The sequence below is a fragment of the Fundulus heteroclitus genome, chromosome 3 (genome assembly GCF_011125445.2).
Source record: "Fundulus heteroclitus isolate FHET01 chromosome 3, MU-UCD_Fhet_4.1, whole genome shotgun sequence".
Taxonomy (NCBI): domain Eukaryota; kingdom Metazoa; phylum Chordata; class Actinopteri; order Cyprinodontiformes; family Fundulidae; genus Fundulus; species Fundulus heteroclitus.
Genome location: NC_046363.1, coordinates 26409616 through 26423778, shown reverse-complemented (window position 1 = coordinate 26423778; position 14163 = coordinate 26409616). Strand labels below are relative to the sequence as shown.

General features: G+C 42.8%; 1 protein-coding gene across 1 annotated transcript in view; it reads right to left on the bottom strand.

Moving 5' to 3' along the window:
• Window positions 1-14163, bottom strand: part of adamtsl4 (ADAMTS-like 4) — a 52656-nt gene that overhangs the window by 18296 nt on the left and 20197 nt on the right. Inside the window, exon 5 of the mRNA XM_012865745.3 lies at window positions 5220-5322. Within this exon, the coding sequence (XP_012721199.2) occupies window positions 5220-5322 (103 nt within the window). The remainder of the gene's footprint in view (window positions 1-5219; window positions 5323-14163) is intronic.

The following is a 14163-nucleotide window of genomic DNA, read 5'->3' as shown; positions in this document are numbered from 1 at the left end:
CTGCCTGTTTTCTCCTTATATTCTCTCTGTTTTTCTCTGTTTTTGAGCTTTGTTCCTCTGCCAGATCTTGCCATCTGACCTCATCATGGTTTGTTTCCTTGCCCTATTTCTCGTTTATTCTAAGTATTTCTAACGACGTTTTGCGCTTGGGTCCATCTTTAGTCGCAAACACTACACTTTTGAAGTTTAAGTTGTTTTAACGATAAGATGATTTTCCTCTTTCTGTAAATTCATTAAAAAAGGTAATGCCTACTGATAACTGTGCCTCTTTCCTAGGACCTTAGCTGGTCCCTTACCTGCCATTCACACAGACTGCATCATCTGGGCATTGCAAATAAAAGCCATTCAGGTCAGTGGAGTATTTCCCAGAGGCTCCGTGGCGCTACGGTATCACCTCCTCCATAGTTTTTCAAAAATATGGATTGAGTCTATTTTTAATTTTTTTTTTTTTTTGATGGATGGCGGAGCCAAACTCATCAATTTATAAACAACAGATGAATCAGACAGGAAGTCAGACACAGAAAGTGTAAAGCCAATCCTGTTTTATTTCATAATAACAGAGGGAGTATGGATGCATGAACGGATCCTACAAGCATCCAGTTTGGCACATTTTGCAATGGAAGGACGGCACATAGTCAGTGTGAAGCCAGCTTTACACATAGACATTATTCTGTCGTGATCTCAGCACCGATGTCTGGTCTGATCACTTATTTCACACACCTGTTTAGCTCCGCCCTGTTCTCATTACCGCTCACCTGTTCCACCTGCATATGACAGTATATATTCACCCTTCAGACCAGACCTGGCTAGTTTTTAATGTGACTGTGTGGAGACAGTGGGACATGTTATTTTGAGTTGTAGGAATTATTTGATTCAGAGAAACAAGTTCATTAAGAAACTTAGTAATATGAAAATCCATCCATCCATTTGGGGGTTGCTGGTGCGTATCTCCAGCGTTCACTGGGCGAGAGGCGGGGTTCACCCTGGACAGATCGCCAGTCTGTCGCAGGGCAACACAGAGACAAACAGGACAAACAACCATTCTCACACACACTCACACCTAAGGACAATTTAGAGAGGCCAATTAACCTAACAGTCAGGTTTTTGGACTGTGGAAGGAAGCCGGAGTACCCGGAGAGAACCCACGCATGCAAAGGGAGAACATGCAAACTCCATGAAGAAAGACCCAGGGTTGGATTTGAACTTTCTTGCTGCAACGCAACAGCGCTACCCACTGCGCCACTGTGCAGCCCTAATATGAAAATGAAATTGGATATTGTTGATTTACTGCAAAAGGAATCGGGGCTATCAGTTGGTGGCGGTAATGCTCACCAAACGTTTTTGGAAGAAGACCTGACTAGTTCTGCCTGACCTGACCTCCGAGCCTGCCTGTCCTCGTCCACCCTGTTCGCCTGAACATGTACCGTACCTGGAACTGTGACTTGACCCCGTCTTGGTTTATCCTCTGGCGCTTCTTCGGACTTCTGACTACCTGGCCCTGACCTTGGATCTTGTCCCTGACACCGTTTTTTGGCGTGTCCCTCTGATCATGCCGCTAATCTTCAGTCTCACAGCTTTGACCACCGACGCACCAGCTGCTGGGACGCCCAGAGCGGCGATCGCCGTGCAGCGCTGACAGCCAGCCGGCTAGGACCGACACCAATCACCGGATCAGGACTGAATATTGAGCAGAGGTTAGTGACGGTCACGTTTGTGAGCAATCACCTCCAGATAGACGTGGTAACTAACCTGCTGTCTCTGTCCTCAGAGTCTCCTGCCATTGACGCCGACGCCGCTTGCTCTGCTTCAGTTTCAATAAAACGTTTTTGCAAAATCTCAACTGTTTGTCTGGTTTGGACACTGGGTCCATATGTTCCGGTCCTAACATATTCAGATTAAGTAAACAGCAGAGACTGTAGTTCCTGCAGCAACTCAAGAAGAACAAACAATCTTCCTCAGTCGCTGCCGGTCATCTTCTACACCGCCATAATTCAGGCTGCCCTGTATCTGTTCATCACAAACTACAACAAACAATTAGGTACCGAGAGAAGATCATCGGTGCTGAATATCCCTCCATCCAGGAATTGTTGCTGCTAACGTCTTTGCAGACCCCACACATCCTGCACACAAACCGTTCAGACTCTGACCCTCAGGTCAGCTTCTTCCTCCAGGCTGTTACTCTGAACACATTAAACACCTTACAGCCCGCGTAGTCAGCTACGCTGCTGTAACACAAAAATAAGTATACTGCACTTTCACAACTCACAGCCTCCCCCCTTTTTAAAACATACCGTGTTCATTTTGTATAAATGCCTGAGCGTTGTGAGCGCTGTAACTGGAGTCATTGTGTACACAATCGTGGCCAAATAAAAAACGATTCTGATTTACTGTCAGGGTGTTTTTAAACTACTGCAGGGAATAAAACAGATGTATTTATTTTTATTGAACAGCCACAGTGTTGGCAGATTGCTTGCTATTGCAAATATGTATTTGCCCACCACCAGCTTTACACAGTGTATCAAACACTCATTCTGCCAAAACAGCTCCGACAACCAGGGACACGGATCTCTGCGCCAGCAACGTCTGGGACAGAGAAACTGGGAGTTGATGCTTTCCATTGTCATTCCTGCTTGCCTGAGGAAATATCTGCCTCTAACATTTTCCATTCTTTATGCTTTTTTTTTCCTGGACAAAAAAAACCCAAAGTAACATCTGGCCTCTTTTTGTACAATTTGCATTCAGTCCTGCGTCAAATGACTCTGCAGTAGCCGGGGGGTGTTTATCAGCTGGAGTTCGGCTCGCAAAACCACATGTAGGCACCAGAGCAGTAAGAATACGCAACCTGGAATGTGGAATATGTAAATCATCAGCTTAATTTGATGCAAAAGAAAAACTGGGACACATCTGGCAGAATGCTAACTTTGTTGGCTTTCTGAGCAGGTAGCAAAGAGAGGGTTTATTGTTGCTTTTCTTTCCATGAAAATAGTTTCTTTCTGCAGCTGGAAATGAGACTGGAGGGAGCCATGAGCCTGATCCGAAGCAGTAATATTGCAAGATGGAAAACTAAGATACGTGGCTGACACTATAAAAAAAAAACACAGAGAGGGGGGGATTTAATTGGGTCATTTCATCTGATCCAGTGCTTGCATAAATAAATTGACTGTAGCAGCTTTAACTGAGTGTTTAAGCAGCATCGGGTTTCCAGTTTTTTTTTTTTAGCAGAAAATTATGTTTCTGTTGCACACTCCTCTGGATATCTGGTTTCAATTTCGAGCTCTGCGTATATTTAGGGGTGGACCGGTGAGCGTGTTTCGTGTTTTGACAGAACAGAACCAAAACCGAAGCCGTGTGCGTAAAAGCGGAGCTCCTGGGTCCGTGTTGTGCGAGTGTTTGTGTGTTCACAGCTTCAGCTTTACAGAGACGGTAAAATCCCAAAAACGCACAGGAAGACGGATACACAAACATGCACGCGCAAACTATTTCCCCGGATTCACACAGTTCTCCTCGTGTAGGACGACCTCGCCCACGATGTGAACACGCAGGAGATCATGCACATGCTTCAAAAGTCTAATGACAAACACTGAGATCATCTCACAGCTGCGTTTAACTCTTCCTTCCCCCTCCTGCATTTCTAATAATCTTTCTATTCCCTCTTCTTTTTTTTTTTTTATAGCATTCCTCAAATATCTGTAAAAGGCTTTCTCTGTGTCTCGTTTATTTTCTGCCAGCAGTGGAAAACAAAGACACACATTCACAAACATCTCCGGATCAGGACCCACCTAGACGCTTTGCACATATAGCGCTTTGCAAAGTTGTCATACTCCTCGATTGTCCTGTGTTTTTTGCTCCGTCCGTCTTCCCGTCGACTCTCACCATCTTTCCTGTCGCTGCTGATAAGGAGCTAACCCCACAGGATGACACAGCCACCGTCTTATGGGAGCCAAACACGTGAAACGTTCGTCAACTCTCCTCAGTCCGACTGAATAGAGAGATTATTTACAGCCATGCAGCGGATTTGTTCCTGGATTTAGGTTGGGTTTATTATTAGGTTGGGACATTTTGAAGCCTCTAACAGGCTCCACCCATCCTCTCATCGAGTGGGACCATCCTTCCTGTCCGTACTGAAGCCAAGCATCCCCACAGCACGGTTCTGCCACCACCACATCTCAACCTACTGATGCTTTTATAAAGCATGCAGAGCAAAATGGAACCAGGGCAACTTCTAACCCATGTTTCCTACACTGATGGAGACCAACTCCAAATGGGACTTTTTCTGGGTTTATTTTCACAGAGGCTTTCTTTTTGTCACTCTAGGGCAAACAGGTTTCTTGTTATCCTGATTTTATCCACATTTTCCAACCTGTAGCTCCTCCAAAGTTACAAGTGGGCTTCCTGGTTGTTTCTCTGATTCCTGCTCTCCTTGCCCGTCCTTGACCACTTAGAATACGTTACACAGAGGTGGACTCTATTCCATAATTACTTAACCTCTAAAAGCAATTGTTTGCTTGTTTTTATTTACTGTTATCAGATTAAAAGGCGCTGCAGACAGATGCATGCCACACGTTTATTTTAGTGAAAACCATGTATCCCGTGTTGGTCTATCACAAACGAATCCACACGCCTTTGGGTTTAACGTCACAAAAAGTACCACTTGACGCATTATAAGTATTTTTTTTTTTAAAAACACATTAAGTATAATCAAACCGCAGCATATGCAATATCCCCATTGTCCTTTTTTTTTTTTTTTTTGCTGCAGCTGGTCACGTGACAGAACGCGCTCGCATCTCATCGCCTCTCACTACTCGCGTGTTCTTTATCTCACGCTGCAAGAATTCGTGTCCTCAGTCGGAGCAGGGAGGAGACGCTTGGCAGGAGAGGCGGGCAAGAGAGGGAAGAGATGTTGGACAAACAAAAGGAAAAAAAAAAAAAAAAAAAAAAAAGAGAGGAAGGAAAGTATTTTTGTGCAAAGAACAGAAGCAGACCGAGCTCCAGTCATTCACTTTTCCTCTCGACTCCCATGTCCCTCGGTGCTGCGATGCTGGAGAAGCGGGGTTGGGCATGAGAGGAGGCCTTCCAACTCACACTCATTAGAGAGAAATTTGAACCCACACTTTACTCACGCCGCCGCTGTGCCAATTAATTCTCCCTATAAACCAGCGGCTGAATTAAAGCGCGGAAACTCTTTAACAACCGCGCGAGTGTGTTAACTCAGTGTTCACCTTCAGTGAAAGGCTCCCAGTTGTAGAGGCGACCCATGAACTCCCGGGTGTTAAAGGCCGTGCACTGCTCTGCTCTGGAGTCCGACGCACCTCCTCCGCACACCTGCAGGGTCAAAACACAAAGACAGAGAGAGAGGGGGGGGGAGTCAGATAATTTAGTGCCACACATTGAACCGCTGTGAATGGCTACCAAAGCAAAGGCTGTTTCACTCCCTGGAGAAGTCGGGGTGGAGCAGATTGAGCAGACGACGAGGGAAAAGTAATGAAACAGGAGAGTTAAGAGGAGGCCGTGGAGGTGGGCACAAACACGCCGTGGTTTTTTACACACATGCAGCCTGAACGCTGCGCTGGCCAGCATTCAGGCCAACATATGGAAGTGATAGATTTTTTTTTTTTTTGGAGCCGGCGGCCCCCATAAATCTGCCCGGAGATTCGGTGAATGTGAATGACTGTGTGAGCACGTGCAGAGGCGTGCCTCTGTGTGTGCGTGTGAGCGGCTAGTGCTCATTCAAGAAGTCCTCGTGGAGCCGTGGATACCTGCTCATAAACAGCGTCAGAAACTTTAGGCTGACGTGAATCGGCTGTGCTGTACGGCATCCGCTCGCTGAGCTGCTCCATGGTCAGACCACACAAGGCAGCTGAGAACAGTCACCATTCATATCTGCTGCACGGTGCTCTGTAGGAATAACCATTCCTTGTTCTTTACAGTCGTCTTTCAAGGGGACCAAGTTGCAGTGCTTTAAGGTTGTCTGGACCTATATTCTTCTACGATTTCTAAAGATCTGTCAAGTTTTACTTGGACTTTGTTTGCTTTGTCACTCGTCAGCCAAGTACCTGGACATTTTCAGTGATCTATGACCCTGAACTATGACTCACTTAGAGATTAAAAGGCTCCTCAATTCATACAGTGCATACCTGTGTTTCATCAACACATACAAGACAAAAACAGATCTAAAAATAAGTAAAATGTTCTTAAAGGTAGTGGATTTATCCTTAATTTGAGCAAGTAAATACGATTATCTGCCGATGGAATGAGTATATTGATCCCTAAAATAAGATAATTAGACATCCTGCACTTGAAATAAGATGATTGAGATGAATTGTTCCTATTTAAGTCCAAAAATCTTATTTCATTGGCAAATCATCTTATTTACCTGCTCAAATAAAGGACAAATACTCTCATTTTATGAACATTTTACTTATTTCTAGTTCTGTTTTTGCAGTGTAAAGAACCGTGTTTTGCAACTGTTTTTTGTAACTGAATCCTTTAAGGATTTAGTTACTAAAAACTAAAATGAACACAGGTCAGTGTTCTATTTATTGAGTTTACTCTTTAAAACTGACTTTATATGCTTTTTAATGTATCTTTGAACATTAAAATCATTCAGTTGTGGTCTATATAAAGTGAAACTGCAATGCTTTGGTCTGAATTCCTCATTGCTGTTGCCCAACATTTCCCTCTTTTAACCCTATCAGCCATCATCTAAAAACTTAGCATACAGTGTATCAGCTGAACATGATGCATGTCTTCAGGTCCTGTGTCAGGTGTTGTATCTACTATATGCCGTTTTAGATGTTCATTTGCTATAAATTGTTTCTAAGGCCAGACAGTTGTTTTGTTCTCATCAGTTTAAGCACACGCTGCTCCATGGTGTCACGGTCCGATATGACGAGACATGAAACAAATGAGTGAAAAAAGAAGTGAAAGTCCTTAGAAAGAAATTAATAGAAATTAATAAGAAATTAATGGGTATCTTGTAATTATAGTATGTGTAAAGTTTTCTGATTAAAATGTTTCATAGTACTATAGATGGTTGCATTTACAACAATATTTCTCAAAGTGTAAAAAAATATTAGGAGCTTAAGAGAAGAATAAATAATATATCCAATAAATCCGAATATCTAAGGATTTAAAGTATTTGGAGATCTTTTCAAGATATCTGCAGCTTTGTGAGCTGAGATCATTAAATGCAGCCTTTATTATGTCCTAAAAATCACATAAAAATCTAACTTGAGGCTCAGACGACTAAACCTGTAATATGGGCCGTGCTCAATCAATCCAATAACATGTCCACTTACATCATATATAGCTATAAAATATGGTCAGCTATATAAATAAGCTTAAAAATAAAGACTCCACCCGAAACCAAGTATCTTAATAATTTTAGGAGTCTAGGAGTTTATGGCTATAAACTGAGGTGTAAATGTTTGTTTTTATCAAATAGAATTAGGTCTTATATACCCGAGTGAATCAAACCAGTGCCCAACCATGACACGGCCGCCTTGTGTTTTTCTGGGATTCTTGGTATTATCCTGCCATGGCAATGCAAAGGAGGAGCGATGAAGAGACATCTCCAAAGGATCTCAAAGTGATGATCACGATTCTTGTTAAAAATGTTCTCACTATATCCCCGTTTACACTACCCTTTTTTAACCGTGGCGAGAACTGTCTGAGCTCGGTAACTGAGATAACCATTGAGTGTAAATGGGTCACAAACTGAACTGAACCGTGCCAGACACAACCAAACCGCGCTAAATCTAGACCAGTTCCATGTGTGGGCTCGGCCTGGTTTTTCAGTGGCTCGGTTCTCAGATAACAAAGAGCGCACGAGCAGACCGTGTCATCTCCTTACAGTCAGCTGACTAATGTTGCGGTTTCAGACATTCATAAAAATACTAGCTTCCCTACCGTGCTACACGGTTTCCAGTGATGATTCTGCTTAGCAGTGTGATGAACCTTAACGTCTGTTGTCGTTGTTTCCTGCGTCTGTAAATCCTGATTAGACCTTGGTTTGTCGTATCCCCTTACCAAAAGCCGACTCCGTAAAGTAAATTTACCAAATGACACAACGAATACACAACGAAATATCACAATTATAACCAAGCATAACTTCCTGAATGTTACGGGCGCCGCCATTTTTATTTGCTTGAGTCCCTCCTTCAATCCTAGAGAGCAGTAGTACCGTAGATCGTCACTAGGAGAGGAACCGTGCTAGCGTGATGTGTAAACGGTTGTAAGAACCAAGCTCGGCACGTGAATTGTGACTGGTCTGTGCCAAAGCAAAACCTACAGATTGGATTCAGAGACACTCTCAGGCTCAGTCATTCATGACGGTGAGTGCTCGGTTTTAGGAAAAATAATCTTCCAAGGATAATCTATAGTTCTGGCTGATGTTCAACATTGTCAATGTAAATCCTGATACCACTTTTCCCGTCACTTTATTGACTTTGGTTTCTTGACTGTCCCATTTCAGACCTAATTTTGGTGGCGGGACCGTCGAACTTGGCTGATAAATTCTGCCCTATTTACACGTTTTGACTGATACTTTTATTTAAGCAAACGTTCTGAACATCTCACCAGTGACGCATCCAGGTAGTACCGTGGGAAGACAGAATCACCCTTGCCTGTAGATTCGTAGCCCCGCCATCCGCAGCTGGCTTTATCACAGACACACACACACACCCTGGCATGCCGCACACAGACGTCTCAGATTTCTTTACACCTCTAATCTCTGTCAACTCTGAAATCTCCTCGTCTTTATCCCCTCTCCGTCTTTGATATGTTCCTTTTTTTTTTTTTCTTCACCCCCCACCTCTTAACTCACACAGCTGTCGCAAGCAGCTGGAAATTTCTACGCTTTCCATTCTGCAGAGACAAGAGCGAGGGAATTATTGAGTCTACTCATACGTGATCATTCAAAGACACAAGTCGTGCGCAGGTCCGCAGTTCCCATGCGAACCAGCCGCAGCGACAAAGTCTAGCCAAAAAAGACTCTCATGGGTAAAGCAGCAGAATGTGCACTTGCTGACACTCGGCTCGCTGGATTCATCACTCCCCCCCCCGACTGTTTGCCAGGAGGAACATGTGCCGCAGTTGTGTCTCAGAGGCTCATCTGTCCTGCCAACGTGTGAAACCACCTCCTAAAACTTTATGTCGAAAGGTATGCCGCAGCTTTATTCTGCAGGAATTAACAGATCTTCATTTAGGAGGCATGTTAAATCTGAGCAAAACCAGAAGTGCACCCAGGTTCCTTGAGGGTCAGAGCCCGTATGTGACCCCGACGTATCAAAGAACCGTGTAAATCTGCCGTGGTGGATGGGGGGGGGGGAAATGTGGTTAGTGATGCTTGTAAAGATTTCTGCAGGACATAAACATGCAGAGCCACATTTAATGCTGGGTAGCGTCTATATATCATGGCCAGTGCGCGTTCTTGTATAAGCATACACAATGGACGAGCGAAATCAGGCATGCAGGGGTGCCGTGTGCAGCTGTGCGATGCTACGGCGTGTTGAAAACGAGAAAAAGACCCCCGCCACTATAGGCACAGAACGAACGTAAGAGAAAAGAAAGAAGAATGCAAGAAGGCTCAAGTGTGTGCGGTCATGCGGCTGATGACAGAAGCGTTATAGTTTGAATAGACACACATACACCCCACTCCTGAAAGTTTAGGGTGTGCAGAAACATCAGCAGGCTAATGGACGAAGTGGAGGGAAGAAGGACGGACGGTGAAGTGAGAGTAAAAACAGACACCAGAAGACGCGTTCACTTCAGTTTCATGGCGCTGCAGGAGAATCTGTGTTATTGCAAGGACATGTATGCCGAGAGTAAAAGGGGTGAGGGGGTCTTTATTTATGTTAAGGAGAGCATGAACAGACAGAGAGGGGAGTGGGGTGCAGGGTAAAGGCACATACTGAGGCAAATAGCAGGGCCCCTCAAACAGCGCAACCCCTTCCACAAAGTAAATGCTTCAGTTCCCAGTGTTAAAGAAAGTGATACGGATTTTTCTGCCAGACTGAACAGGATCCTATGAAAGAGTTATTTAAGCTTGTCAAAGGAGGAAGAACGTAACAAACTACTCAAAAGAATTTCTCCAGCAATGCTTTTTTTTTTGTTATCTTACTCAAACTTACTTTTAAAATAAATCATAAGTTTGGAGCAGAAATCTCATCCATCCATCCATTTTCCAAACCGCTTTATCCCTCATGGGGTCGCGGGGGTTGCTGGTGCCTATATCCAGCATTCACTGGGCGAGAGGCGGGGTACACCCTGGACAGGTCGCCAGTCTCTCGCAGGGCAACACAGAGACAAACAGGACAAACAACCATTCACGCACACTCACACCTAAGGACAATTTGAAGAAGCCAATTAACCTAACAGTCATGTTTTTGGTCTGTGGGAGGAAGCCGGAGTACCCGGAGAGAACCCACGCATGCACAGGGAGAACATGCAAACTCCATGCAGAAAGACCCAGGGTTGTACTCGAACCCAGGAAAAATTTCATATCAGGAATTTATTACTGAAGTTATTCAATGTTTTTTTAAAAGTTTATTCATCAGGTCCGACATCCATGATGCACAATGGTCTCATTTCTCCTGATAAGGACCAGGAAGGTCACACCGTTCAAAATCGATGTTTTCACTGACCTGACCTAATCTCACTAAGGCTCTTAAGCCTGTGACCACTGTTATTATTGTTTTACTATAAACTACTGGTGCCTGTGCCTCCCCCTTTTTTTCTCCTCCATCTGCACAATTTCAAGGTTTTAAGGTCTTTTCACTTTTCTCTAACTTGGAGCCCCATTCCATGGGGAGCTCAGCACATTTAGCGCTCTATGTGCAAAGAGCTTGATCGTGGCCCTGTGTGTATATTGGACTGCTAATATTAACCGCTCAGCTTGGATGTGTTGCTTTTAGCGGCCTCACTGCCAAGATTGTTACAAGAAATTACTTGGAGCACCGTTAGTTCTGTTTGACGGAGCGCCTAAAGTGAAATCGAAGGAAAAGATTTGTTTCAAAATGTTCTCGTGTGCACCATATTGTTAATTTGTGTATTGAAATAAGATAATTTGTCAGAGGATTACCAAAACGTGTAAATGAATTAAATAACCTGGTCTTCCTTCGGTTTTTGGGCAACAGCATTAGGTACTATATTGTGTTTTCAAAACGTTTAACTATTGTTCTTCAGCTGCCATCTGTGATATCATTAGCTATGTTTACATGGACATAAGTAATCAGAATAGAAATGTTAACATGTTGTTATCTGATTAATTGATTTTGTGACCATATAAACAATGTATTCAGATTATCTTTTTTTTTCTTTTTCAATTCGAACACATTTAAATCTGATCAAGGAATTTTGTGCATGTAAACATAGCAGATGAAACATAATGATTTGGTACACACATTAAATTTTATTTTAGTTTATTCCTTCAATGTCCTTTTAGGGGATCCATATGTTTCAAATTGTTTGACAACCAATCTATGATGAACGATCGCACTGTCACCACAGAAGTTATGGGCAAGCTCAAAAGTATCGGGGATCTCTCGTCATCCTTCCTGCATCGTGGGCGAAAACACTTGATTTTTTTATTTGTCCAAGAAGACCACTCCAACACACAGCCCAGACCACATTTTGGCTATTTTTCAAAATTGTGTTGTGGTTTTATATAGGGGACCCAGGCAAGAATGGCAGCCTTGCCAAGTCAGGAACAAAGGCCAGTATACAGCAAGGGATTGGGTTGGTCGTCCTCTTTAGTGGCGCCAGCAAGTGCAACAAGAGCGCCATGCATTAGTTCAGTGTTCAAGGAAAGAAAAAAGTTAGGAAGACCTATTTTTATTTTTTCCCCAGTCGTGTAGAACATTTGGAAAGGGGAGTCTGCACCTCCTCCACATCTGTCCCAGTTGGGTTTTATGTCAAGATAAATCTCAGATAATTACAGTTCAGACACAACGTTTAACTGTAACTGGACTCCGGCCGACTTTAGTTAGACAGATTGGGTAGGGTTGGGGAAAATTGTATGAGAACCCCTTAAGTTTAATGTCAAATCAACTTAAAGATCAAAAACCGAGCCTTAGCAGAACAGGAACGAATAAAATGATGGGAAGCAAGACGTTTTTACTCTCCAGAAAATGATTGTTTCCCATATTCAGTTTGACAAATACTACGAGGACAAGTCAGAGGGCAGTTGGACGAATGATTTCTGGTTAAATTAGAAAGCAAGGAGGAGCCTTTATTCTATCAGACAGAAGCTGAATTTCATATGCTGAGAGCTAAACAGAAGAAAAGTAACAAGAGATGAGCTTTAAACTAGGGCTGAACAATTTTGGAAAATAATCAAACTTTTTTTTTTCATCTCAATGTTGCGATTGCGATTTAATGCAATTATTTTTTTCTGTTTAATTTATCATGTCTTTCTAAACATATACAAACAACAAATCAATCTGTTTCATCGCTGTGCAGATCAGGTGCTAAAAGAGCCACTGCGTCTCGACTCGGAGCAGAAATGATTGCGTTCTGACTACGATATATTTCAACCAAAATTGCGATTTGATTTGGACTTTTCTCTGCATTAACCACAAGCAACAAAAATGGCCTCTAGATAAAGATGTTTGCAAACAAGGACTATTTAAAACAAGAACTTTTAATGTTTTTATTAATCAGAATATTATTCAAGAGAACAGCTTTTAATTGGTTTGGACATCAATCCTTGTTGAACAAAAAGTGCAACCAACAAGCAAGTCTATTTCTTAAACTGATTGACTAGTACTTAATGCTATGGTGAGATTCCTGAAAGTTTCTGGTAAAACAGTATGATTATATAAACTCTAAAACAAGTAATAAAATTAGATTATCTCACTGCTGCAACTGTCTTCCCTTCCTTGTGGAGGCAAACCCACTTTAATTCAATTCAATTTTATTTATATAGTACCAATTCATGAAACATGTCATCTCGAGGCACTTTACAAAGTCAAATCAATCATATTATACAGATTGGTCAAAAATTTCCTGTATAAGGGAACCAGTTGATTGCTTCAAAATCCCGACAAGCAGCATTCACTCCTGGAGAACCGTAGAGCCACAAGGAGAGTCGTCTGCATTGTCCATGGCTTTGCAACAATCCCTCATACTGAGCAAGCATGAAGGGACAGTGGAAAGAAAAAACACCCATTAACAGGAAGGAAAACCTCCAGCAGAACCAGGCTCAGTATGAACGGTCATCTGCCTCGACCGACTGGGGTTAGAGAACATGTTACTGACACCTAAAGGACACGTCTGATTCACTAATTGTTACATAGCCAAAAAATTGCAGACCTCTGCGATTTGGAAAATGCGCTTTTTTTTTAAATTGCGATTATATTGCAAATGCAATTAATTGTGCAGCCCTAGTAAAAAGTGTTTCTGTGGGTGAAAGAGTGAACGCGAAGGGCATCAGAGAGCAGGAAAGCATGGTGAAAGCAGCTGGTGAGAGACGCCTTTTGAACGGGAGCTGTGAACGTTAAAGATGTGTTTTACTGACAGGGAGTCGGCATTATACACCAACCTGTGAAGCAGAGGGGTGCAAATACTTTCCCACAGGCAGCGCACATGTAAACACAAATGTTCCAGATGGCACACAGCACTCTGATGTGAAATACAAACACCACGTAAAAAAAAACAAAAAAAAAACAGAGAGCTGTGTGAAGGATTATGCACTGCAAAAAGGGAACTAAAAGTAAGTAAAAAATTCTTGAAATTAGTATATTTTTCCTTGGTTTGAGCAGGTATATAAGACTATTTGCCAATGGAATAAGATTTATGCACTTAAAATAAGAACAGTTCATCTCCATCATCTTATTTCAAGTGCAGGGTATCTAATTATCTTATTTTAGGGGTAAAATATACTCATCCCACTGGCAAATAGTCTTATTTACATGCTCAAATCAGGGAAAAACATACAAATTTTAAGAACATTTTACTTACTTTTAGTTCCTTTTTTGCAGTGTGAAGAAAGGCAGGGACGCTGCTGTCATTCTGCTCGGTTCTTCACCGCGCGAGTCTGATCGCGTCCCCTCAGTGCCACACACAGGTTAAGGCTGCCTGATCATTCCTTTAGGATTACTGCAGAGCCCTGCAGACAAAACCGCTGACCGCTGGTCCTCGCAGCAATAGGTCAACAGGCAACAG